The sequence below is a fragment of the Vulpes lagopus genome, chromosome 14 (genome assembly GCF_018345385.1).
Source record: "Vulpes lagopus strain Blue_001 chromosome 14, ASM1834538v1, whole genome shotgun sequence".
Classification (NCBI taxonomy): Eukaryota; Metazoa; Chordata; class Mammalia; order Carnivora; family Canidae; genus Vulpes; species Vulpes lagopus.
This window is the reverse complement of record NC_054837.1, coordinates 19,898,976-19,926,644: the sequence shown is the minus strand read 5'-3', so window position 1 is coordinate 19,926,644 and position 27,669 is coordinate 19,898,976. Positions and strand designations below refer to the sequence as shown.

General features: G+C 41.7%; 1 protein-coding gene across 1 annotated transcript in view; it reads right to left on the bottom strand.

Moving 5' to 3' along the window:
• SPPL3 (signal peptide peptidase like 3) overlaps positions 1–21,929 on the bottom strand; it is a 148,929-nt gene extending 127,000 nt beyond the window's left edge. Inside the window, exon 1 of the mRNA XM_041728632.1 lies at positions 21,356–21,929. Within this exon, the coding sequence (XP_041584566.1) occupies positions 21,356–21,378 (23 nt within the window). The 5' untranslated portion in view covers positions 21,379–21,929. The remainder of the gene's footprint in view (positions 1–21,355) is intronic.
• Positions 21,930–27,669: the final 5,740 nt, after the last annotated feature.

The following is a 27,669-nucleotide window of genomic DNA, read 5'->3' as shown; positions in this document are numbered from 1 at the left end:
AACTCTTATCTGATACACTTGCAACCAAAGATGTTTCAGAATCTGATTTTTTTTTTTTTTTTTTTTGCTTTTGGAAAGGCAACACAGAACATGTATTAACATACCCTAACATCAGGCAGTACCCCATAATCAAACACAAGTATTTCTGCAGCAAAGTGAAGAGTCATACTAAGAGAGATAAAAAGATAATATAAAGAATTTTTTTTTTAAGATTTCATTTATTTACTCATGAGAGAGAGAGAGAGAGAGAGGCAGAAACTCAGGCAGAGGCAGAAGCAGGCTCCATGCAGGGAACCCGATGTGGGACTCGATCCCAGGACTCCAGAATCACGCCCTGTGCCGAAGGCAGGCGCTAAACCACTGAGCCACCCAGGGATCTCCAATAATATAAAGAATTTCATGTCAACTTTTGTTTTTTGTTTTTTGTTTTGGTGGGGGGGGGGGGGTGCCACCAAAGAAGTCTACATTAGGTTTTATCACCAAAAGAGTGGAATTATTTAGTGGAAAGGACTAGAGAAGAAGTAAGGATTCCGATTCTGTCCCCCCTGGGTCAGCCAGCTTGGCACTTAGTGACTGAAGGCTGTGCACTCACTCAGTTGAGAACAGTTAAAATAGCTGTTAAATGAATACTTTATAATACCAATAAATCAAAGCATTTCAGATTCTAAACTAAAAAACATTTCTTAGTAAGGCTAAAGCTTTCAAGCATATTTCATTTTTTTTCAAGCATATTTCAAAAGTGAAGTTAATGAACAAGTGTTAAATTAAAATACCTGGAAATTATCAAAACCATAATGTAATTCAAAAACTTGACATGGCCACCCAATAAACTGCAGACCAAAAAGACAGTACCACTCATGGTATTCTTTAATTCCACAATTGTGCACTAAGGACCTATAATTCATAAAGATTTCATGTTGCCTTCAACAAATGGGCCCTGGGTCCACGCGATCGCAAATACCAAGAGCTCGAAAATGAGTGCAATAGGATATATCATGTAAATCAGGTAGTGGTCCCTGTTCTCTCAATCAGAATATCATTCGTAGACTATGATCCAAAATGAATTCCAAGTGAATTCCATTTAGAATAACTGCATGTCAGCTTTCAGAAAACCAGAACCATGGTTGATGGAACACTTGTTAGAACTCTGAGATACCCAATAGTCAACAATACTTAATGCAATGGTCAAATATGGTGGAACTATTTGTGCCCAACGATGTAGATGTAGGTACTCAAAAGATAAAAGTCTCTTTTTATCCATTGTCACTGGGGCACTTATCAGCTATCTCCTTATCCCTGACCCACCTTTGTGGTGATGACCTAGAACTGATCATAGACATCAGGAGGTCACCATTCAACTGCCTGCAGGGCCTAGGCAAATCATATCAACTAGTGATGTAGAGATAGAGATTGAATGTACAGCAACAGAAAGTGGCGGGCACCAAGGCAAACTAGAAAATATAAGCTATAGGTGAAGGCACTCAAATATTAAGACATTTGACCAAATTCAGTCCTCTAGTAATCAAATGATTGACAGACACACTGTCTATACAATGAATGCCCATTCTGAAATCTCCTCCTCTTATAGTTGTCTTAATTTTATTTGCTGGCATTGGACCCAGCAAATACCAGCAGTCTCTAACAACAGTGTAAACTCATGGAACACAGAACCCTGTTTATTCTACCTTATTACTACAGTGAAGCCCCAGCATGCATAAAGTCAGTCATTAATTACAGAGATCAAATCTACAGCCTTATTTTGTCTAACCAAGTGAGCTATGTCATCAAATAGTACAAGTCGTATATAATTGATAAAGAGCAGGCCAAAGGAGACTGAACATATAAGAACAATTAAAATAAGAACCAAAGAGGAAACAGTTCTTTTATTTGCTACAGAACCTCGTACATCCTTCATGATAAGGGACCCCATTTTTTCCCCTCCTGCTAACTAATTGCTACGCACAGCTAAAATTCTGAGCTTTAAGGAGCTTGTCTCTCTCTGTACCCTCTCTGAAGACCCTCTTCCACATTTAAAAGAAAAAAAGAAAAAAGGCAGTAACAACATAAAACTGAAGAACCAGAAATACAGGCTGATCAAGAACTCATCTTTTCTAAAAATACAGATTATACTTGTGAGGAAAATCCAGATCATAAGCTCTTAGACCTCTATGACAGTGTTGCTCAATATGCAGCTGCTAGCTATATGCAGCTACCGAGCTTTGAAATGTGGCTGATCTGAATTGAGAAGACTTTGTAATAAAAAGTGTAAAGTATTGTTAATTCTTTATTGATTACACATAACCAATGATATAAATATTTTTGATACACTGAATTAAATAAACTATATTATTAATATTAATTTAATGTGTTTCTTTTTACTTTTTAGTGCAGCTACTAGAATACCTCAAATTACATGTGATTCATGTTATACTTCTATTGGACAGTGCTATCCAAAAAAGGTCATATTTTACAACAAACTCCTCCAATGATTAACTTCCTGGCAAAGAATAGATATCAAGGACCTCCTTCCTCCCCCAAAAAACCCAACAACTTCAGTCATTAAACCAGTCACAGTCCTCAGACTAGTGACAATGCAGCAGGCTGCCAGAATAATCTGGGCATTCACTTACCCAAAAGTTGAGAACTTGTTTAATACTGATCTGAGGTTAAAAAATAAAATAAATTAAAAAAAATAATTATCTGAGGTTAATTTCCTTTTTTTTTTTTTTTAAGATTTTATTTATTTATGAGAGAGAGAGGCAGAGACACAGGCAGAGGGCAGAGGGAGAAGCAGGCTCCATGCAGGGAACCCGATGTGGGACTCGATCCCAGGACTCCAGAATCACGCCCTGTGCCGAAGGCAGGCGCCTAAACCACTGAGCCACCCAGGGATCTCCAATAATATAAGAATTTCATGTCAACTTTTGTTTTTTGTTTTTTGTTTTGGTGGGGGGGGGGGGGTGCCACCAAAGAAGTCTACATTAGGTTTTATCACCAAAAGAGTGGAATTATTTAGTGGAAAGGACTAGAGAAGAAGTAAGGATTCCGATTCTGTCCCCCCTGGGTCAGCCAGCTTGGCACTTAGTGACTGAAGGCTGTGCACTCACTCAGTTGAGAACAGTTAAAATAGCTGTTAAATGAATACTTTATAATACCAATAAATCAAAGCCATTTCAGATTCTAAACTAAAAAACATTTCTTAGTAAGGCTAAAGCTTTCAAGCATATTTCATTTTTTTTCAAGCATATTTCAAAAGTGAAGTTAATGAACAAGTGTTAAATTAAAATACCTGGAAATTATCAAAACCATAATGTAATTCAAAAACTTGATATGGCCACCCAATAAACTGCAGACCAAAAAGACAGTACCACTCATGGTATTCTTTAATTCCACAATTGTGCACTAAGGACCTATAATTCATAAAGATTTCATGTTGCCTTCAACAAATGGGCCCTGGGTCCACGCGATCGCAAATACCAAGAGCTCGAAAATGAGTGCAATAGGATATATCATGTAAATCAGGTAGTGGTCCCTGTTCTCTCAATCAGAATATCATTCGTAGACTATGATCCAAAATGAATTCCAAGTGAATTCCATTTAGAATAACTGCATGTCAGCTTTCAGAAAACCAGAACCATGGTTGATGGAACATTTGTTAGAACTCTGAGATACCCAATAGTCAACAATACTTAATGCAATGGTCAAATATGGTGGAACTATTTGTGCCCAACGATGTAGATGTAGGTACTCAAAAGATAAAAGTCTCTTTTTATCCATTGTCACTGGGGCACTTATCAGCTATCTCCTTATCCCTGACCCACCTTTGTGGTGATGACCTAGAACTGATCATAGACATCAGGAGGTCACCATTCAACTGCCTGCAGGGCCTAGGCAAATCATATCAACTAGTGATGTAGAGATAGAGATTGAATGTACAGCAACAGAAAGTGGCGGGCACCAAGGCAAACTAGAAAATATAAGCTATAGGTGAAGGCACTCAAATATTAAGACATTTGACCAAATTCAGTCCTCTAGTAATCAAATGATTGACAGACACACTGTCTATACAATGAATGCCCATTCTGAAATCTCCTCCTCTTATAGTTGTCTTAATTTTATTTGCTGGCATTGGACCCAGCAAATACCAGCAGTCTCTAACAACAGTGTAAACTCATGGAACACAGAACCCTGTTTATTCTACCTTATTACTACAGTGAAGCCCCAGCATGCATAAAGTCAGTCATTAATTACAGAGATCAAATCTACAGCCTTATTTTGTCTAACCAAGTGAGCTATGTCATCAAATAGTACAAGTGGTATATAATTGATAAAGAGCAGGCCAAAGGAGACTGAACATATAAGAACAATTAAAATAAGAACCAAAGAGGAAACAGTTCTTTTATTTGCTACAGAACCTCGTACATCCTTCATGATAAGGGACCCCATTTTTTCCCCTCCTGCTAACTAATTGCTACGCACAGCTAAAATTCTGAGCTTTAAGGAGCTTGTCTCTCTCTGTACCCTCTCTGAAGACCCTCTTCCACATTTAAAAGAAAAAAAGAAAAAAGGCAGTAACAACATAAAACTGAAGAACCAGAAATACAGGCTGATCAAGAACTCATCTTTTCTAAAAATACAGATTATACTTGTGAGGAAAATCCAGATCATAAGCTCTTAGACCTCTATGACAGTGTTGCTCAATATGCAGCTGCTAGCTATATGCAGCTACCGAGCTTTGAAATGTGGCTGATCTGAATTGAGAAGACTTTGTAATAAAAAGTGTAAAGTATTGTTAATTCTTTATTGATTACACATAACCAATGATATAAATATTTTTGATACACTGAATTAAATAAACTATATTATTAATATTAATTTAATGTGTTTCTTTTTACTTTTTAGTGCAGCTACTAGAATACCTCAAATTACATGTGATTCATGTTATACTTCTATTGGACAGTGCTATCCCAAAAAAGGTCATATTTTACAACAAACTCCTCCAATGATTAACTTCCTGGCAAAGAATAGATATCAAGGACCTCCTTCCTCCCCCAAAAAACCCAACAACTTCAGTCATTAAACCAGTCACAGTCCTCAGACTAGTGACAATGCAGCAGGCTGCCAGAATAATCTGGGCATTCACTTACCCAAAAGTTGAGAACTTGTTTAATACTGATCTGAGGTTAAAAAATAAAATAAATTAAAAAAAATAATTATCTGAGGTTAATTTCCTTTTTTTTTTTTTTTTAAGATTTTATTTATTTATGAGAGAGAGAGGCAGAGACACAGGCAGAGGGCAGAGGGAGAAGCAGGCTCCATGCAGGGAGCCCGACGTGGGACTCAATCCCGGTCTCCAGGATCAGGCCCTGGGCTGAAGGCAGCGCTAAACCACTGAGCCACCCAGGCTGCCTGGTTAATTTCTTCCTAAATGACTCTAGTATGTAAAACAAATAAGGAGTAGCCTGAAAGAAAATCTGTAAGCCAAAAGATTTTTTTTTTCCTTACTGCTAGATTTTTTAGGTAACTAAACCTGAGGTGTGACTTTGGTACTACACTGTTAAGTACAAACAGATTTAACAGTTTTTTTTTTTATTTATTTACAAACAGATTTAATATTTTAAACTACTGCTTTTATCCTCTATAAACCCTTCAATACAAACATTACACAAGTAAAAACCACTTCACACATAGACAATGACAAGTGTTGATGAAGAGGGAGAAATTAGAACCTTCACACACTGCGGATGGGAATGTAAAATGGTACAGCTGTTTTGGACAACAATTTGACAGTTCCTCAAAATGTTAAATAGAAAAATTCTATGAGCCAGCAATTCCACTCCTAGGTATTTACCCAAGAGAAATGTAAATGTACATACAACTACACAAACACTTCTACATGAATGCTCATGGCAGCATTATTAATAGCCAAAAAAAATGAAAACAACTGTCACTTGATGAAAGGATAGTGAAATGTGATATATCGATACAATAGGCTATATTTGGCAATGGAAAGGAATGAAGCACTAATACTTGCCACAGCATGGATAAACCTTGAAGACAGTGCTGAGTGAAAGAAGTCAAAAGACCACATACTGTATTATCGCATTTATATGAAATAGGCAAATCCATAGAAACCAGAAGTAGAGTAGTGGCTGCCAGGGGCTGGAGAAAAGGGGGAAAGGGAGTATCTGCTAATGGGTACAGTTTCTTTTGAGATGAAAAAAAAAAAAAAAAAAAGAGTTCTAAAATTGTGGCAATGGTTGCAATAATTCTGTGAATGTACTAAAAACAACTGGATTGTACATTTTATGTGAATTGTATGGTACATGAATTATATTTCAAAAACGCTTCTTTAAAAATACAAAACATTAACGAAAAATAAAAACATTACAGTGAAAACCTGAATGCTACAGAAAGGGGCCTATATGAAATCTGACTATATGATATGCTTCATTTTAGAACAGAATGAAAATGTGAAGGCATCTGGGTGGCTCAGTCAGTTGAGTATCTGCCTTCCCAGGGTCCTGGGATCAAGTCCTGCATGACACTCCTTGCTTAGTAGGGAGCCTGCTTCTCCTTCTCCTTCTCCTTCTCCCTCTGTAGTTCCCCCTGCTCATGTGCTGTCAAATAAATAAATAACAATCTTTTAAAAATTAAAAAAAGGTGGGGGGCACCTAGGTGGCTCAGTGATTGAGCATCTGCCTTTGGCTCAGATCATGATCCCGGGGTCCTGGATCAAGTCCTGCATCAGGCTCCCTCCAGGGAGCCTGCTTCCCTCTCTGCCTATGTCTCCTGTCTCTCTCATGAATGAATGACAGAATGAAAGAATGAAAGAATAAATAAATAATAAATAAATAAATAAATAAATAAATAAATAAAATCTTTAAAAAATAAATTAAAAATTTAAAATTAAAAAAAGAATGAAAATGTGACAACTAGTCATATGAAAGGGAAGAGGGAACTTCACCTGTGATTGACTACATTACTGGCCCCTAATTCCTCACTCCTCCCTGAATCTACTCCTTAGCCCTGTAATAGTGCAGCTACTCCCACAAAAGGGCAAGGTTTAAGTTTTGTGGCTCCTTGTCTTCAGTTTCCATCATATGACTTGCTTTGGTTCAAAGAATGAAGCCGAAGTGGCAGTATGCTAGTTCTGAGCATGAGCCTCAAGAAGTCTTGTAGTTTCCACCTGCCCTCCTATGCTTCTACCACTGTCGTAAGAAGAACCTCCCCTGGGTGCTACCGCCCATTCAGTCTAGGCCCCAAAATAAACACACATGAAGCAGAGCCACCCAGTTGATGTATAGATCTGAAGCAAGAAGCAAAGTTGCCCACCCAATCTGCAGTTTGCTATTTTAAGCCATTTTAGGTGTGGAGATAATTTATTATGCAGTATTATTGTGGCAACAGCTAATACAGTAACCAATTCTCCCACTGAATTCTGAAGAGGTTCCATAAATTAAACAGTAATAATCAGGATAGATCTCACCTAACAACCTGAACAATGATACTTTCAATTACTTAGTGTAATTGAGTGAGCTCTAGACCTCAAATGATACTTGATGTTTGTCCCTTTGATGCTGTCTCTTAAACTGAGAGTTGAGAGCAACATACTCTTCCATCTTACTAATTTTTCTTTTTTAAGGGTTATTTTAAAAAGTCAAATACTGAATGCTATTTATTAGAAAAAAAATTTTGGGGGGGATCCCTGGGTGGCACAGCGGTTTGGCGCCTGCCTTTGGCCCAGGGCGCGATCCTGGAGACCCAGGATCGAATCCCACGTCGGGCTCCCGGTGCATGGAGCCTGCTTCTCCCTCTGCCTGTGTCTCTGCCTCTCTCTCTCTCGCTCTCTGTGTGACTATCATAAATAAATTTTAAAAAAATTATTAAAAAAATTTTTTTTGAGAGAGGGGTGTAGTGGGGAAGAGGGGAAGAGGGAAAGAGGGAGAGAGAGAATCGTAAGCAGGCTCCACGCCCAAAGCAGAACCTGATACAGGGCTCAATCTCATGATCCTGAGATCATGACCTGAGCCAAAATCAAGAGTCAGACATCAGACACTTAACCAATGGAGCCATCCAGGCGCCCTAGAATAATAATAAATAATAGTTTATTTAAATAAACTATGTGCCAAATAAACCACTGAGGATAAAGTCACAAACAAAATAGAGTTATGTCCTCAATACTTTATAGGGAAACAAACAACAACTGAAAGAGGTAAATACAATGTACTAAGTGAATACAAAGAAGGGTCATCCAGAAACCATGAAGAGATAAATTTTTTATTTTATATGTATAAAGTCAATAGGAGTTACTGGCTTATTTGATGAGGATTAAAAATGTCTCCAAGGTCTCCAGCTGTAACACCCAAGCCAGAAGCTCTCAAAAGCTATGGGACAGGCTAATAAGACTGCCTCATTACCACCTGTTAACTCATTATCAACCTGGTAAGTCAACAGTGAGGCACAAAGCTGGATTTGCAGAGCCATTTGCACCTCTGCCACATGATGACTCTCACTGAGTTGCCTATTCTGGTAGCTGGCTATCTTTTCTTTTTGGTCTCATTATTTGACCTTCCTGATGCTTGAATCTCTAACCTTCCCCCTTGTTTCTACTGTCCAATCACATCTGGTATTCACTGTTCTCCCCTACTTCTACTTGTTATTCCCTTTTGTTCTAAGTTTGTTGATAACCTTTGGTGTTGGCTCTTAAAACCTTTGTTATCCATGGATAACAGCCTATTATACCACTCTTAAAGTCTGTAGGTTATTTTCACCATTGCACAGCATGTACAAAACAAGAACTTCTAATCCCCCAAATTTCTGATTTATGCCTATACCAGATGACCAGGTTGTTTAATTCTGACCTAAAATTGAGGCACTGCTGTATCTATGCAATTTAAAATATGCACACACCAGGCCAAGAGATTTTTTTAAACTGTCCTTTCTGAATTATAATTATTAAACAAGAGAAATGAGTTAAAAGAGAAAAAATGAAGGCAAAATAAGGTTTTATTTTTAAAATATTTTTAGCTCTTTTTAAAAATATTTTTAGCTCTTTAAACAAAAGCTTAAATACAAGAAATATGGATTTCTGAAATAGTAGCAAAAGAGATAGAAAATGTTAAATTGCTCAGAAGCTACTTTCCATATAGCTTATTGCTCCTCATATTTCAAAGGCAATCTCCTGCAAAATATTTGAGATGGCCGAAACTTGTTCCCTAATTACAAAAAAAAAAAAGAGAGAGAGAGGGAGAGAGGGAGAGAGAGAAAGAGATTCTCCATTTAAAAAAAATAATGTATGTCACAAAGTGCTTATTTGGGAGATAAAGTAGAAATAAATTGGGAGCAGTAAGTTGAGGATGACATAAATGAAAAGCCTGTGGTCCTCTATAAATGTCTCCCTTAGGTGTTCAGTTCAGGGACTGAGCCATTTTCTCTTCTCAAGGTGCTGTATGGATATTAGCAAGTTAGGCATATCTGGCCACAACCCTTGACTCAGTATCAATTTTACTTTTCTTTAAAGAGCTGTGAGATGGGGGATCCCTGGGTGGCTCTGTGTTTAGCACCGCCTTCAGCCCAGGGGCGTGATGCTAGAGACCCGGGATCGGGTCCCATGTCAAGCTCCCTACCTGGAGCCTGCTTCTCCCTCTGCCTCTGTCTCTCTCCCTCTCTGTGTCTATCATGAATAAATAAAATCTTAAAAAAAGAAAAAAAAATGAGCTGTGAGATGTTAAGTAAGTATCTCTTCTCTTCTATGTGCCCTGTCATTATACTTTTAAGGTGACGTTCTCTTCTAAAATCTAGCTCTAAAATCTAGCAAATTTCACCTCTAAAAAAAGGAAAATCTCAGCCTCTACTATGCATAAGGTCCTTACACCAGGAAATTAATTATTTTGATCCTATCCTTACAGAGTTCGTGCAAGGTGGGAAGATAGCTACATAATTCAATACAAGGTCAGAAAAATTGTAAAAGTGCTGCCACATGACAGGATCAGATAAAAAACTATAGGTATCCGAAGAATATTTCTCCTGGGCCAATCAGAAGGTTCTGTAACAAGACAAAAGCTTTTCAGCTGGACTTTGAAAGATGCGTAGGACTCACATAGAGACTCTGGAGAAAGCCTAACCAGGTATAGGAGTCAGTTTAAATAAAAGGGGAAAAACAGTAAGTAACCCAGTTTGGCAGAAATAACAAGCATTTTAAAGAAAATGCAGCCCAGGTGGTTCAGGGGTTGGCGCCGCCTTTGGCCCCGGGCAGGATCCTGGAGTCCCAGGATCGAGTCCCACGTCGGGCTCCCTGGGTGGAGCCTGCTTCTCCCTCTGCCTGTGTCTCTGCCTCTCTCTCTGTGTGTGTCTCTCATGAATAAATATTTTTTAAAAAATAAGTAAAATACAGGGAAGCAAGGTAATAAGGCAAGATTGTTTTGATGAGTCAGACCAAAGAGGTTGGACTTTATACTGATACAATTAAAAACAAAACAGAGGGCACCCCCTCCTCCCCCCCCCCCCCCCCCGTGGCGCAGCGGTTTAGCGCCGCCTGCAGCCCGGGGTCTGATCCTGGAGACCCAGGATCGAGTCCCGCGTCGGGCTCCCTGCATAGAGCCCGCTTCTCCCTCTGCCTGTGTCTCTGCCTCTCAGTCTCTCTCTCTCTCTCTCTGAATAAATAAATTTAAAAAAAAAAAAAAAACAGAAAACAAGACCTCCAAAAGCAATACAATCCAAACTAGTGGCAATATAAAGACCAAAAGAAGCAAAGAATAAATGTACACATCAAGTGTTCATTTCCTATTAAGTTCCCTTCAAAACTAACTGAGGGATCCCTGGGTGGCTCAGTGGTTGAGCATATCTGCCTTTGGCTCAGGTCTTGATCCTGGGATCTGGGATCGAGTCCCATATCAGGCTCCTTGTGGTGAGCCTGCTTCTCCCTCTGCATGGGTCTCTGCCCCTCTCTGTGTGTGTGTGTGTCTCTCGTGAATAAAAAATAAAATCTTAAAAATAAAATAGACAAAAATCTCTAAATTTAAACTATAGTAAAAAGAAAAAAAAAAAAAGTCTTTCCAAAGGGGTGCTCAGATGGTTGGACGTCTGTCTTGGGTTCAGGTCATTTTCTCCAGGTCCTGGGATCAAGCCCCACATCGGGCTTCCTGCTCAGCAGGGAGTCTGCCTCTGCCTCTTCCCCTACTAGCACTCGCTCTTTCTCTCTCTCAAATGAATAAATTAAAAAATCTTAAAAAAAAAAAAGTCTTCCCAGATCAATTTATCCTTCTCTCTAGCTTCAAGTATAGAATTCTCTCCCTTAACAAAAAAATGAAAATAAAACCAGAAGACTATGGCCCTGTCTACATCAAGAACCCTCCCGCTTTCCTTATGTCCTTCCCATCTTATCTTGCAAACAAATGGCCAGTACCCAAAGGATGCCTTTTATTTCTTCATTACCCTGCCTTAATTTGCCTTTCACCCTCTCTACTCTCATCTTTATTAGTGCACTTTCACTAATGACTTCCTTAGCAAATTCAACATCCTGTTTTTCTTCATTCTCTTTGAACCCTGTAGCCTTTTACACTCTTGCCCCCCAAAATTCTATGTGCCTTTTCTTTTATCACCATTAGGCTTTGCTAATTATCCTACTTCTGATGGAGCTTTTTTTGATTCCACCTCTTCCAATTCCCAACTCTTGAGTTTTCCAAGCCTCAACTTCCAGGCTTCCATTCTGCCCTCAGAGCTATACTTTCCTACTTGGTTAACTGACCTCATCTCAAATCTTTAACTCTCACTAGCCTCACAGTGTCCCTAGGTAGCATTTCTATAATAAGACTAGATTGAATCCCTAAGATGAAAGTTATGTATGAAAATATTTTTCATAGCTATTAGATCTTAATATTTTCTGAGGTATTTATTGGTGCTTGCACTAATCAATGCATAGGTAAGAGAAATCAATTTCTAAAACTAACTTTTTTTTTTTAAAGATTCTATTTATTGGGGGGGGGGGGGATGCACAGAGGGAGAAGCAGACTCCTCACTGAGCAGACAGCCCAACACGGGGCTCAATCCTGGGACCCACAGATCATGACCAGAACCAAAGGAAAACACTTAACTAACTGAACCACCTCAGGTGAACCTAAAATTAACTTTTACTTCTAACAGTATTTTTGCAAGCATTTTTGAGAATGAATGTAAATTTTGATGAGTTTATAAGTCAGTTGAGCATATAGTCAAATGGGTTAAAAGTTAAGGCTGTCAGACAAGACTGAAGATTTACAAGTTTGGAAAGTAAAGCTAGACAACTCAGGCAAAATTAAGGAAATAACAAAGTCAAGCACCGTACTTAAAATGTCTGCATAACCAAGTTGAAAAAACAATTAAAACTTTACTGCACTCGTCCTATTTAGGTCAAGAGTGAAGCCGAAGTCTGAGGCCCTCAGACGAGGGGAAGTGGGTGTGCCTGACAAACATGGTATGGAACAGGGAAAACAAGAAACTGCTAACAGCCCCTCTTCAAGCATTTTAGGGTATGAATGCCCTGTGCATTCCAAAGAAAACCAGAAAAAGCCTAGGATTATCCATACCACTGTACTCTTCCCTCATCTGAGTACATTATAGAGGAAACTGCCTTCCAAAACAAAGATCAAAATAAAACATTTTGTGAAAAAACTTAGCCCTTATTCAATTCATGATTTTTCTTCTTTATTTTTGGACCATAAAATGTGACTAGAAGAAAATGACCTTATAGCACATTTCGAAGGCAACAATATAAATCAATGACAATTTGAAAACTTTTCTTTCTTTTTATATGGAATTACTTGGATATCTCAAAAGAATCCTCACTAGAATGGACACCTCAAAGTTTAAATGCTACTTATATTATGAAACAAGAAAAATTATTTTCTGTAGTAAGGAACCCTGTATCTGGAACCTGTTTGGATCTAACAATGTAGAGCACAAATACCTTGCTTTTATATTTTACTTAGCAATTTACAAAGCATTTGCATGTGCATTATCTCATTAAATCCTTGCAACAACTCTGGAGTACGACATACCCATTCTACAGACTACAAAACTGGAACTAAAACAAGACTAGATCCCAGTTCATCAGAGCTGGAAATCACCCTCAAATAAAATTTTTCCCCATTTGAAGAAACCAGAATGGAATTAAAGCCTCTTATTTTAGAATTTCAAACAAAAATGTAATGAGTGGCATTGACAGAATCAAATATTTTTTGAGCAATCACTTATATTCAGCAAAATTCACAAATTCATTAAAAAAAAAAAAGTGGGGCACATCTCTACTGTAGAGCCGTTCTGTTTTTTATCCCTCAGTGGTTCTTCACTATCAATACCAGAACTCCAAAACAGAGATTATCAAGTCTTATCAAATTAGGGTGAAATCTACAAATCAAGAAATTGGATTTTCTATGAGATTTCTACTAATGTATATTCATAGACTGATTGGTCTAATACCTTAAAAACATTTTCAAACCTAACTTTTCATAGGTGCTCAATCTAGTCTAATCACAGCTAATGAGTAGGTCTGTTTTAAGCTTTGGCCTTAGTGAGACCTATTAATAAAATCGGACAGGTAAGAATTCATTGTGAGGATCATAGGGGCTAACTGTAGATTTTCACTGTAAAATTGAATCCCTCTATACACCTAAGAAGTTAAAATTACAGAAGAGGCACACTGTACCTCTAACTTTCCCAGTAAAGGTTGGAAAATGTTACAGAAGCTTGTTGCAAAGTTGCAAAAATTTGACTTATACATACAACAAATGAAACCAATATTGTCTTTTTTAACTCCCAGAAGCAACCATTAAACTCCAGAAAATATACTCTAGGATTTAACAAATCAAGTCATACTAACGGCTCTATTGCCAGGGACAGCAATCACATCAAGTTCAGATGCCAAAAAAAAAACAAAAAAAAAACAAAACAAAAAAGTTCAGATGCCAAATGTAGCCAAGTAAAACAAGACTTGGCTAGATATTCTCCTCTTAAGACATCTCGATTTTCCATGAGATAGTTTGATGAAATGTGAGAATGATAAAAACTAAGTTATTAACATTGAAGTAAAACACAATTAGAATTCCATTAACACCTCAATTCAAGAGCATTTGTCATCTCTAAAATAGATGGTCACACAGAAATCTATTTTTAGAAATGCATGGATAGGGTGCCTGGGTGGCTCAGTGGGCTAAGCATCTGGCCCTCGGCTCAAGATCAAGCCCCACGTTGAGCTTTTTTGCTCAGCAGGGAACCTGATTCTCTCTCTCTCCCTCTGCCTTCCCCTTACTTGTGCTCTGTCAAATAAATAAATTAAATCAAGAAAGAAGAAAAGAAGAAAGAAAGAAAGAAAGAAAGAAAGAAAGAAAGAAAGAAAGAAAGAAAGAAAGAAAGAAAGAAAAGAAAGAAAGAAAAGAAAGAGGGGGGAGGGAGGGAGAGAAAAAAAGAGAAAAGAAAAAAGGAAATGCATGGACATTAGGCTCCTGAATTCATAATACCACTCGGTAAATTATAGGATGGTTACAGACTCTCCAGCTTCCCTCTCCTCTATCCCCAGGCAGGAAAATGATTTCAGTACAAATTCCTGGTCTTAGTTTTGGTTAATTTCAGTCTGAATCATGCATTGCCAAACCATTATTATAGCACCTTAACTAGAAGCAAGACATGTTTTAAAAATGAGCAAATCTAAAGCCTATAATGCTAGACACACATTTTCAACTAAATAATTTCTCTCTGAAAATTTTGCATAAAATGCAATGACCACAAGATACAAGAACAGATATGATCATAACAGATACAACAATACACAACAGTAATTGCATAGAAGTGACTTTCATGAGTTCTAGAGATCTGTGTTATTTCTCATTCTCAGGTGTAACACTATTTGCCAATACCTAGTATCAGGTATAATACTATTTACCCATTATATTCACAGTATATTACCTCAATATAATGCAATCTTTAGAGTAGACCTTAAGACACATAGCCCAGGGGGAAGTGTTCTCATTCATTTGTTCAGTAAATATTTACCAGCTATCATTACATATCGAGCACCGGAAAGAATACCAAAATAGAAAAGATTCTTACTCTTGTGTAACTTTTTAGTTTGTCTGTCATCCCTCAGAAACCCACACAAGATAAAACTGTGAAGAGCCTACTGATGAACCTGGGTTTTATTCCAAGTGTGACCACTGAAGAGTTTTTTAAGCTGTCAGAAGGTCACTTAGGAGAACAGTCATCATGTGGAGAACAGGGGACGGGGGAGGTGTAACCAGTGAGGAGGCTAACAGGGAACTCAAGCAAAAATGGACTGGCTTACAGTAGTGATTATGGAAATGGAAGTAGACAGATTTAGCCACAGAATCATGTTAAACAGTCTTCACTTTGAGCCCTTTTACCATTTACATGTTATTTGGCAAGTTAAATTCTTTGAGCCTCAGTTTCCTTATTTAACAATGCTTTAAAGCCCTAGCACCCAGAAAACACACAATAAATTGTTATGATACTACTTTGGAAACAAAATTCATTTCGATGAGGTCCACATGTACTTATTTCCTTTTCCCCCTACACCAACATTAACGCTAACTTAAGTAATTTTTACCACCAAGATTCATTTTTTTATTTTATTTTTATTTATTTATGATAGGCACACAGTGAGAGAGAGAGAGAGGCAGAGACATAGGCAGAGGGAGAAGCAGGCTCCATGCACCGGGAGCCTGATGTGGGATTCGATCCCGAGTCTCCAGGATCGCGCCCTGGGCCAAAGGCAGGCGCCAAACCGCTGCGCCACCCAGGGATCCCTACCACCAAGATTCAAGTACTGCATTGACTCCATCGAGAAGTTCCAAAAAAAAGAGAGGGAAAGAAAGACAAATTCCTGTTTCCCACAGAACTTATGCTAAAATAACTGCTCATATACACATCGAGCAAGGTGTTTTTTCCCAAATTAATAAAAAATCTAGCTTCCACCTTCTATTTGTGTTTTCACATGCATTCTTTTACTTCCTGGGTATACAAGTAAGAAGGATACAAGCTGAGTCCTGTGGTTACATCATGATAAAGATTGTGGTATTACTACCAATTATTTTAATTTCATCTGTCAACAGATTTTATTTAAAATTTTATTAAGGATGGCATTACTCATTCTTACAGCACTGTGATACCAAGAAACTAAGTTACCAAGAGCTTTTATTAAGTATAGTATATAGATTATAATAAACACCCATCTGTAGCTTTCCCTCACACTTAAAATATTCTTTCAACAAAGGATGAACAATCATAAAAATCTATCTTATTCAATCAGTGTGTTCTAAGCAGAAGCTACAGGCAAGACAATGTACTAAGTATGTGGGAGGTACTGTAAGAGCATCCTTACTCTCAAGGAGCTTACAATCTAATGAAGAGGCTAGGTATTCAAACACATAAAAGTAGCAAAAATGCAGACAGACTACAAATATCAAATATAAAGAGATCAGTTGGATATAGAAATGTTTCCCAGATACGTGGAATTTCAGGTGAACCCTTGGGTAATAAGATTTTGATAGACTTTGCTAGGAATAAAGTATGCTAAGGAAAACAACTTTCGAGGACAAGAACGCTGCTTTTCTCAGTTGCTGCCATTTTACGGTATGATATTTGTAATCACAACTAGAGTCTGGATATTTAGATGAGGATTTGAGTTTAGAATGCACATTCTAAGTCCCTGCTTTGCTTTTCCCTGGGCACCTTTTAATAATAACCACTAGAGGTAAGCCCCCCAAATTACTGACCTGCACACCAATCACCTTGCAAGTAACAGGTGTTTGCTACCCTGCTCTATATCTCCTGCTCATGACCTACCTGGGACAGAGAACTGCCCGTTCCCTGGCTCATTGGGCCCCATGGTTTCAGTTACCAGGGTCAACCACAGTCTGAAAGCAGATGATCCTCTTCCTCATGTATTATCATACGGTCAATAGCGGCCTAACGCTACGTCACAACCTCTATGTCATTCACCTCCCTTCATCTCATCACTTAAGCATTTTTTCATCTGTCATCACAAGGGTGAATACAGTACAATAAAATACTTCAAGGAAGACTGCATTCATGTAACCTTTATTACAGTATGTTGCTATAATTTTTTTTATTATTTGTTGTTAATCTATTACTAGGCCTAATTTATAACTTAATTTTATCATACATATGTATGTATAAAAAAAGCATAGTATATACAGGGTTTGGTACTACCCTTGGTCTCAGACATCCACTGGGTTCCTGGTATGTAAACCCCACAGATAATGGAGGACTAACTGTACTTCCACTGTATGAGTGTACTGAAACTGCACCTTCAACTGAAATGACCCCTTAGATTTCATCTTCCCAAAGTGGGAGCTCAGATGCTGATGAAGGTATCTGCCAAATACCTGGATGGCTTGTGCCCCCTCATTCATCAGGTCATAACCTACATATTCTTAACTCAATACACCCACTCTAGCTTCTCAACACAGAAAGCAAGCACAAGAAACCAGAAAACAGCATGAATAGCATGGATAGAAGTTTTTTTTTTTTAAGTTACCTTTTTATTATGAAAAATGTAAACATGTCAAAATATACAGAATAGAATAATAAACCTTCAAGTACTCATCACTAAGCTTCAACAATTACCACATGACCAATCTTGCTTTATAATTTACCTATCTTATTACACTAAAATCCTGGGGCACCGGGCTAGCTCAGTCGGTGGAGCTTGTGACTCTTGATCTCAGGGTCATGGGTTCAAGCCCCATGTTGGGTGTAGAGATTGCTTGAAAATAAAATCTTTAGGGGCTCCTGGGTGGCTCAGCAGTTGGACATCTGCCTTTGGCTCAGGGCGTGATCCTGGAGACCTGGATCAAGTCCCACATCAGGCTCCCTGCATGGAGCGTGCATCTCCCTCTTCCTGTGTCTCTGCCTCTCTCTCTCTCTCTCTCTCTCTCTCTCACAAATAAATAAATAAAATCTTTAAAAATAAACAAATAAATAAATAAAATCTTTTTAAAAAAAGACAAGAAAAGAAAATCCTAAGGAAACTATTTTCAATCTTCTGACATCTACATTCTAGATTCTTCACTGACAAATGGTGAAAATTAACAAGACAGGAAACAACAAATGTTGGAGAGGATGTGGAGAAAGGGGAACCCTCTTGCACTGCTGGTGGGAATGTGAACTGCTACAGCCACTCTGGAAAATTGTGTGGAGGTTCCTCAGAGTTAAAAATAGAGCTACTCTATGACCCAGCAATTGCACTACTGGGGATGCAGTGAAAAACTGAGACACCTGCACCCCAATGTTTATAGCAGCAATGTCCAGAATAGCCAAACTGTGGAAGGAACCTTGGTGTCCATCAAAAGATGAATGGATAAAGAAGATATGGTCTATATATACAATGTTACTCAGCCATCAGACACAACAAATATCCACCATTTGCTTCGAAGTGGATGTAACGGGAGAGTATTATGCTGAGTGAAGTAAGTCAATTGGAGAAGGACAGACATATGGTTTCATTCATATGGGGAATATAAAAAATAGTGAAAGGGATTATAGGGGAAAGGAGAGAAAATGAGTGGGAAAAAATCAGAGAGGGTGACAGAACATGAGAGACTCCTAACTCTGGGGGAGGTGGGCGGGGAGACGGGTGACTGGGTGACAGGATGAGCACTGGGTGTTATACTATATGTTGGCAAATCGAACTCCAATAAAAAAAAAATTTTTTTTTTTAAAGATTCTTCACTGACTCCATCCTCAGACCAATTTATACTGCCACAATAGTCCCCACAAGGTTGATTTTCCTAATGGCCACATGCAAACGTAGTACAAGTCCATAAAAAAGCAAAACAAAACAAACTCTTATTTGCACAAACCAAAAGAACAGTGACAAAGATACTGCAAAAAGATACTCCAAAACTCAGTTCACATGTACTCTTGGAATACCTTTTTCATACTTACAAGGAGAATGAATACAATGATGGGAGAATGTATCAAACAAAACAAAGCATCACAAGTGAAGTATCTCATCAAATCACTTGGCATCCTAAGCCTAAATTTCCTCTTCCATAAAACAGAGCATTCACCTACCTCAGAGACTGGTGACTGAAACATGGATATTACTTACAGTAACTATCAGAACCTAGAAAGCTGCCTGGTTTCCCAATCCTCTCTCCTCATACACCTCCCTCTCTCAAGATGATGTATAAACTTTCTCCATCTCAAAACTGGCTAAAGGTGAGAGGCTAATAAACATTCTAATTTCAATGAGTTTCTTTGCCTATAAAGCAAAAGGAGCTGAGATGGAAGTATTTTAGTAAGATAAATATTGTAAACTATCAAACTTCACAAAACAGTACCCCCCCCCCCCAACTAGTAGAGCCATCCAACATCACATAGTGTGTGGCCAACTATCTAGTAAAACACTTTCATTTTCCTCACTTCTTGGCCACTGTGTTTACTCCTTCAACCGTCCATGGTCTCTATATGGCACTGTAAAAGCAGAAGGGCAGCCATCAGGACTCTCAGCTAGACCAGTTAGTGTTAAGAGCTCAAGATGAGTTAGTTAAGTTAGTTACAGAACTTAACTCTAACTCTGTCCGTAAGAAAGCTCAAACTGTAATCTTGTGTTCCATATTACCTGCTAAGGAGAGGCAGCTCACTGTTGCTCAAAACTATCCAATCAGTTAATGCTTTTAAAAATACATCTGCAGTCACAACTGTTCACCAACGTTTTAATTCTTCTTTTAGTGTGACTTTCTTTCAGACTCTGTTTTCTTCTTTTTGAGCACTGAAGTTCCCTTCTGAATTATCATCTTCCATCACCAATCCTCTTTCCCTATGTGAAGACACAATGAGTTCCTGACTTATCTATCATAACCTCAAGCACCACAAAGCATCCACTCCATTAAAGCCCTCTACCTAAAACCATTCTTTATTTTCATGTATTAATCCATTTCTTTGTCGTTCCCCTAACGATAATGTAATAAAATGTAACACTTTACAGTTTTCCATTGGCTTTCTAAAGTTATTCATTTAATCTTTACAATCTATGAAAAAGGCAAGGGAAAAGGAATGGAGAACTTACTATCTTGCCTACTTATAAACCAAGTTAGCGGTGAAAGAGGGACTACCAAACCAAACCTTCCAACTCCAAACGCCATGCTCTTCCCACTCAATTGTGCTCTTTTCTAGCAAGGGAAAGCAGTACAGTTCTGTCCCAAACCACATTTGCTTCAAAGAGTAAACCATCTTCAAACAATCTCTCTAGATTGCAACCAGATTTCCCATCCCCATACCTACCATCCCATTCCTTCCTTCTTCACCCTCGGTTATTACTACTTCCTCCTCACTATCCAATTTCCACTCTTCAAGGAAGCTACCGTCATTCCTTCCACCCCTGCAAATACTCCACCTCCACATGCTAAAGGGAGGCCTCTCACCCCCATCTCCCCAAACACTGCATTCCCTTCTCAGGATAGGTTAAGTTCTCACTCCATAAACCACACAGTGCGCTTCTCATTCCTCAACAAAATATTTAATAGCGTTAGAAGTCCCATAAAAATGAACGTGCAGATCTTCCATCTCCATACGTGATCCAGGGCAGCAGGCCACTTCAAATTCCGAAGAACAGAGTACCAACCCTCACAAAGATTCTACTCATGCTCCACTTGCCACCAACGACTCCTTTTCCAGAATGTGGTTATCCAAACAGGATCCCCTTCCAACCTCCTCGCAAGGGACTCCCTTCCATGGTTCGCAAGACGTTCCTTCCGTGGTTTTCCTTCGATCACACCCGGGCCTCTGCCCACCTTACCAACTCCCCCTTCAGTCGCCACGCAGGTGCTAAGCAGCAGCCCCAGTCAGACGGCTCCTCCTCTCTTCCAACTTCCAAGTTCAGCCTCTTATCACCTGTTTTTCCTACCAGCTTCTTCGCAGCCCGGTGGCCCACCCTTGCCCTGGCCCGCCTCTGCCCACCCTTTCAATCCTCCTGCCCAGCAGCTACCCCCTCATGTCAGTTCCGGAGCGTCCACGGGATTCAACTTCCCATCCGTGGGCTTCCCACCTCTGGGGTCACGCTCCCCTTCTCCATCACCTGCTCCGCCCATGACCAGATGACATCCGCCGCGGCCGCCACCGCCTCCATCCCTTCTCGGACTCCCGGGTCCCCGGCCGCTGACCACCTTCCACAGCGCCAGCCGCCCCCTCTGGTGGGGACGAGGGGGGCGTGCACCCCCAACCCGCGCCCCCCCGCGACGCGCACCTGTTCCTCCTCCTCCTCTCCCCCCCACCCGGCCGCGTCGGCGCCCCGACCCCCACCTGCGCCGCGCCCCGGCCTCCCCAGCCCCGCACTCACCACGAGTAGGTCTGCTCCGCCATGGCGCTGACTCTCGTGAGCTCCGCTGCAGGCTCTGGCCGGGCCCGGCGGCGGCGGGGGAACGAACCTGCGGCGGGCTCGCTCGGGCCGGGAGCGGAAGGCGCGGCCGCGGCCCGGCGCTCGCTCGCTCGCTGGCTCGCACGGCGGGCGGGCCGGGAAGGCGGCTGGCGGGGAGAGGCCGGGCTCCGAGGCGGCCCCGCTCCCTGGGCCCCGGGGCGGGGCGGGCTCCGCTCTCGGCCTCCCTTACCGGCGGCGGCGGCGGCGGCTCCGCTGCGGCTCTAAACCCAACATGGCGGCGGCGGCGGCGGCGCTGAGAACAAGGGGGCCCCGGGGCGGGCGAGTAGCGAGAGGGCCCCGCGCTCACTGCGCGCTGGGCCGCTGGAGCGCCGCGCTCGAGCGGCGGCGGCGGCGGCCCGGGGACATGGCCGGCGGGCGGAGGCGGCGGCGGCGGCGGGGCTGAGGGGGGCGCTAGGCGGTGAGGCGAGGCCGCTCGACTCACACCCGCTGAGGGGAGGAGAGGAGGGGGCGGGGGCCGGCCCTGGCCCCGCGCGGATCACGTGCCCAAAACACGCTCACGTGACGCGCGCGCCCCGCCCCTCGCGCCGGGCCCTTGCGCGGAGACGTCGGTTCGCCGGTTCGAGGCGACTGTTGCTCACACAGCTTCTGGCGGTTGGGCCGCCTCCCGCCGCTTGGTGCCGCCTCCTCCCCACGCGGAGCTGTCGCCTCGGGCCCCCTCCCCTTCCCCTCCGAGGGGCTCAGCAGCCAGCCAATCAGGAGCCCCGGTGCGCGTCCGCGGGCTGCCGCTCCGCTGTCGGCGGCCCCTCCACAGCGCGCGGGCCGAGGCGCCCCCAGCTGTCGCTCAACCCGTCAGTCTGCAGTGGGAGTGCTGCGTCCTCGGGTTCGTTCATTCGTTTAGCGAATGTCCCATGAAGCCAACCTTTAGTGCGCCGGGCTCTGAGCCAGGTCCTCAGGGTGCCAACTTGAATGCCCCTAGTTGCCTTCATTTAATCAATAGATATTTTATTGGGAACCAACCACGTATCAACTGATCCTGCCGGATCTCTGCCCTCCAAGAGCTTACATTCTAGAGGAAGAGACATAGTCCAGGCCGACGAATAGGTAAAGAAAATTTCAGATGCTGAGTGTCATGAAGACGATGATCCCAGGTAATGAATGGGACAGAGTGTGTATGGATGGGGCCTGCCTTTAGATGGGGCGGTCAAGGAAGGACTAGCTGAGGAGATGGCATTGGAGTTGACACCTGAAGGATGAAGCGGAGCTGGTTGTGCAGGAGCAGAAAGTTCAGGGGACTGTCCATCGGCATGACTGGAGGCAGGCATGAAGTAAACATAATAGAGCTAGACCAGAGACCAACAGAGTAAATCTGGGGCATAAGAGGAGAGAGAGAGAGAGAGAGAGATGTATTGAGCCTCTGGCCATGGGGGGATGCTTCTCCAGAGTGGCTTACTAGGAGAAAAGCCATTCTAGGAAGAGAATGGCATGAGGCAAGGCCCAAAGATGTGAAGGCTTGGAGTGAGCTTGGATCCAGGAGTGGGATGGATGGTTTGTACTGGGGAGTGTTGAGAGAAGGGACTCATGATAAAGGCACACTGAGGCCAGACTCTGAAGGGCCGAGCTAAGCCTCCTTGCCAGTTAGTATGTTCATGAATGAAAACGATCAGTGCAGCTCCAGGTTTGAGAAGCACACTCCGGCAACAGACATACTAGCCCTCTGGACCCCAGTCTCCAAGGGAAGCAGAGATCCCACACCTGAAACCAGCATATTGCAGCTCCTGTGCAGCCTGCCCCATTTCAGGCCGGGATCTAGCTCTGCTCCAGTTTCCCAGGGCCTGCCCAGGCTTAGAGGGAACACCACACCCTGAATCTATCTACAAATGGATCAGTTGGCCATTGCCCATACATCTGCTGCTTGCCTGTTCCCCAAGGAGAACCCATTAATGAGAAAGCCAAGTACACTTTTCCTTCAGGAGCAATCTCTCCTTCATCCTCCTTCCTCCACTGCCAGGTGCCAGGACAAGTCAGGTTCAACATGTATCTTGAAGCTCCACCAGAGAGCCCTGGGAAAGGGCCAGCTGATAAGATCAAAGTCCCAAAGAGGGTTTGAGGCAGGGCCCCAAGAAAATAAGAGTCCACTGGGTGTCCTTCCTCTGACCATTGACAGAAAGATAACCAGCCTGCAAATACCTGTCCAGCCATAAATAGCGCTGGATATGGGGATATCGTGGGGAGATAGGAAGGCAGAGAGCCTAAATTCTTGATCATTTAGCTCTTATGGCTTTGCCTGGTGTTTTACAGATGCCAACTATCTCCTTAAATGTGACACACAGCCATTCTGAGTCTCAAAAGAGCATGAGTGAGGCTTCAGGCCCCATGGGAAGGAGCATGAGTGAAGCTTCAGGCCCCAATGGGAAAGGCCAGAAATCATTGGTACAAGTGGCTTTGAGAGGCACAGAAGCTTGTCTGGAAAACTAAGAACAAAACAGACCAGACATGTTGCTAATGAGACAGAAAGAGACACAGAGCCTTTGGGCAATTCACTTGGTTTTTAGTTCCCAGTGAGTTATTAAAGGCAATGCCAAGGGAAAAGTTGGTATTGGATGGATGGAAAATGAGGTGCAGAGAGGAAAGAAAATCAAGGCCTCCCCAGAAACAACGGGATCATTCTTTGCACTAAGAAAAACCTGGTGGAAGAAAAGAGGGAGAAGAGTTTGGGGTGAAGGTATGGGGTTAGAAATAAAAAGAAAGGTTTTTGGGGCAGCCCGAGTGGCTCAGCGGTTTAGTGCCACTTTCAGCCCAGGGCCTGATCCTGGAGACCCGGGATCGAGTCTCACGTCAGGCTCCCTGCATGGAGCCTGCTTCTCCCTCTGCCTGTGTCTCTGCCTCTCTCTCTCTCTCTCTCTCTCTCTGTGTGTGTGTTTTTCATGAATTAATAAATAAAATCTTAAAAAAAAAAAAGGTTTTCTTCTCTCCATCTAAACCAGAGGCCCTCAAGGTGTCTCTTGGATAAACATGTGAATGGAGATTTTATAAGAAGTCAAACAGCATTTGACAGGGCTAGGAGCATGTCCAGGCCACCAAGACCCCATGTATGTGGTCTTAGGAAGAAGAAACGTGAGCCCAGAGACCAGTGGCTTGAGCATCTCAGGCTAAGGTTGCCAAGATGTAAAAGGCACCTCCAGGTCCTGGGCAGGATCTCTGCAGGTTTGAAGATCAGAATGAAATAAATCTGAAGCCTGTGGGTTGGCTAGAGTCTGCTCAGCCTGGGGAACCTGGGGAGTGGCTTTCAGTTCCCCCCGCCAACAGCACTCAGCTCCACACTGGAGCGGTCCCAGGTGTATCTATGGCACCTCTGGGCCTCAGCTGGGTAGTCAGGTGTGCTTGGCAGGAGATAGATACAGGTGTTGGCTTCCCCCACAAGGGATGCCTGGCTTCCCCACCCCTTGAACCCCGCCCACGACGTGAGAGGGCCACATTTTATGCAATGTTTGTTGAAAGAAGCAATGGAAGTTCCTCTAATTATCACCACCGTAATTATATGATCACTTCTTCTACCAAATGTGTTCAAAAAAAGACTTGGTGAGTCTCCCCAAGATGCATCATCTGCCTTAGGCACAGACTCCTAGGAGCAGGCTTTTCGGGTCTGGCTGGGCTGAGTAGGCATTACTGAGGTCAAAGGCTTGGGTCTGACCAGTCCCTGCCTGCCTCTCCAGCCATTTTCACCTCTATCCTCCACATCTCCCAACCCCAACACACACACACACACACACACACACTATTTACATTCCACAGTGACCCGATTGCAGCTTTCCAATGGGCTCCATTCTTTTTTGTGTCCAGATCCCTGACCAAGCCCAGGAGGCATTTCCATTTCTTAACTGCTGCTTATAATTTTGAGGCTTGGCTTCTATTTCACCTCCTCTGGGAGGGAGTCTAACTTGACCAAACCTAGGCAAGGTTGGATACTCCTTCCTGAGATCCTCCTCCCCAGACCCCTGAATTTACAATGTATGTAATGTAGATGTAACAGCACAGTGAACAGTCATGTCACTGCTTGTTTACTTGTCATTGTCTCCCTCTGGATCGTGACTGCCTTGTGGGAAGGAACTGTGGCTTGTTGCCATTTATGCCTTCCGTTCCCAGCGCAGAACTTTAGCTCAGAGTAGAAGCTTAAACACTGTGGAATGAACGTTTGAGCAAGCAAGAGGGCAAACCAGATTTCAAACCAGAACAACTGGTTTCACTGATATTCCCATGATTCTCTCCATGATCTTGTTCATATTCAGCATCTGCTCCTCTTCCCTGAAACCCCCTTCCTGACTGAGAAAGTTAATTCTTCAAGGCAGATAAACCTCTGTTAGAGATGTTATGGGATGACAGAAGATCAGAAGTATAGGTTTAGGTATATGGGGAACGTAGGAGGCATCAGTTCATCTACAATCTTTGGCCTCAGGTGTTTTAAAAAAAACTTAATTTTTTAGAGCAGTTTTAGGTTTATAGGAAAATTGATGAGAAAGTACCAAGGGTTCCCTCCCCACCCCCAACACACAGTTTCCCTCATTATTTATATCTTGTGTTTGTGTGGCACATTTGTTAACAATTGATGAGCCATAAAAACTAAGATCCATAGTTTCCATTAGGTTTCACTTTTTTATTTTATTAAAGATTTTATTTTAAAAAAAAGATTTTATTTATTTGAGAGAGTAAGAGAGCACAAGCGAGGGGAGCAGCAGAGGGAAAAGGCGAAGCAGGCTCTCCGCCAAGCAGGGAGCCCAGTGTGGGGTTTGATCCCAGGAACCCAGGATCAAGACCTGAGCTGAAGGCAGATGCCTAACCAACTGAGCCACCCAGGTGCCCTGGTTTCACTTTTCAAAAATCTTTTCATAAAAACTAATCTCTACACCCAATGTGGGGCTCAAACTCACAACCCTGAGATCAAGATTTGGATGCTCTTACTGACTGAGCCTCCAGGCTCAGTTTTTGTGCTGTGCATAATCTGAGCAGAGAGGTTTTACTTTTTGTGTTGTACAATTCTATGGGTTTTGACAAAGGTATAACGATATGTATCCACAATTACAGTATCATACAGAATAGTTTTCCTGCTCTAAAAATCTCCCATGCTTCACTTATTCATCTCTCTCTCCCTCCAAACTCCTGGTAAATTTACTGTCTGTAAATTTACCTTTTCCAGAATGTCATCTAGTTGGAATCATGCAGCCTTTTTTAGATTGGCTTTTTTCACTTAGTAATATGCTTTTAAGGTTTCTCCATGTCTTTTTGCGGCTTCATAGTTATTTTTGTCATTGAATAATATTCCATTGTATGAATATACCAGTGCTTGTTTATCCACTCACGTATTGAAAGACATCTTGGATGCTTCCAGGTTTTGTCAAGTATGAATAAAGCAGCTATAAATATTTGTGTGCAGGTTTTTGTATGGACATGTTTTCAACCTATTTCAGAATATCATGAGTTTTTTAGAGGTGTGTTGTTTAATTTCCAAATATTTGGGGCTTTCCCAGATATCTTATTGCTATTGATTTCTAGTTTAATTCTGCTGTGGTCAAAGAATATATTCCATAAGGATTTAACCTTCCAAAATTTATTAAAACTTGTTTATGGCCTAGGATATGGCTTATTTTGATGACTATTCACTGTGCATTGGAAAATAATTTTTATTCTATTATTTGAAGTGTAATGTTCTGTATATGTCAATTAAGTCAAGGTAGCTGATAATGTTCAGATCTTTTATGTCCTTACTAGTTTTTTAATCAAGTAATTGACTTTTTGTATCAATTATTCAGAGGTATTAAAATCTCTACTTAAGGGATCCCTGGGTGGCGCAGCGGTTTGGCGCCTGCCTTTGGCCCAGGGCACGATCCTGGAGACCCGGGATCGAATCCCACGTCAGGCTCCCGGTGCATGGAGCCTGCTTCTCCCTCTGCCTGTGTCTCTGCCTCTCTCTCTCTCTCTCTCTGTGTGACTATCATAGATAAATAAAAAATTAAAAAAAAAATCTCTACTTAAGGGGCACCTGGGTGACAGGGTCAGTTAAGTGTCCAACTCTTGGTTTCAGCTCATGTCGTGATCTCAGGTTGTAAGATTGAGCCCAGCATCTGGCTCCAAGCTCAGCCCTGAGCATGCTTGAGATTCTCTCTTCTTCTCCTTCTGCCCTCCTGCTCATGCTCTCACTCTCTCTCAAATAAATAAATAAATATTTAAAAAATAAATAAAATAAAAACTCTAATAATAATTGTGAGTTTGTCTACTTCTCC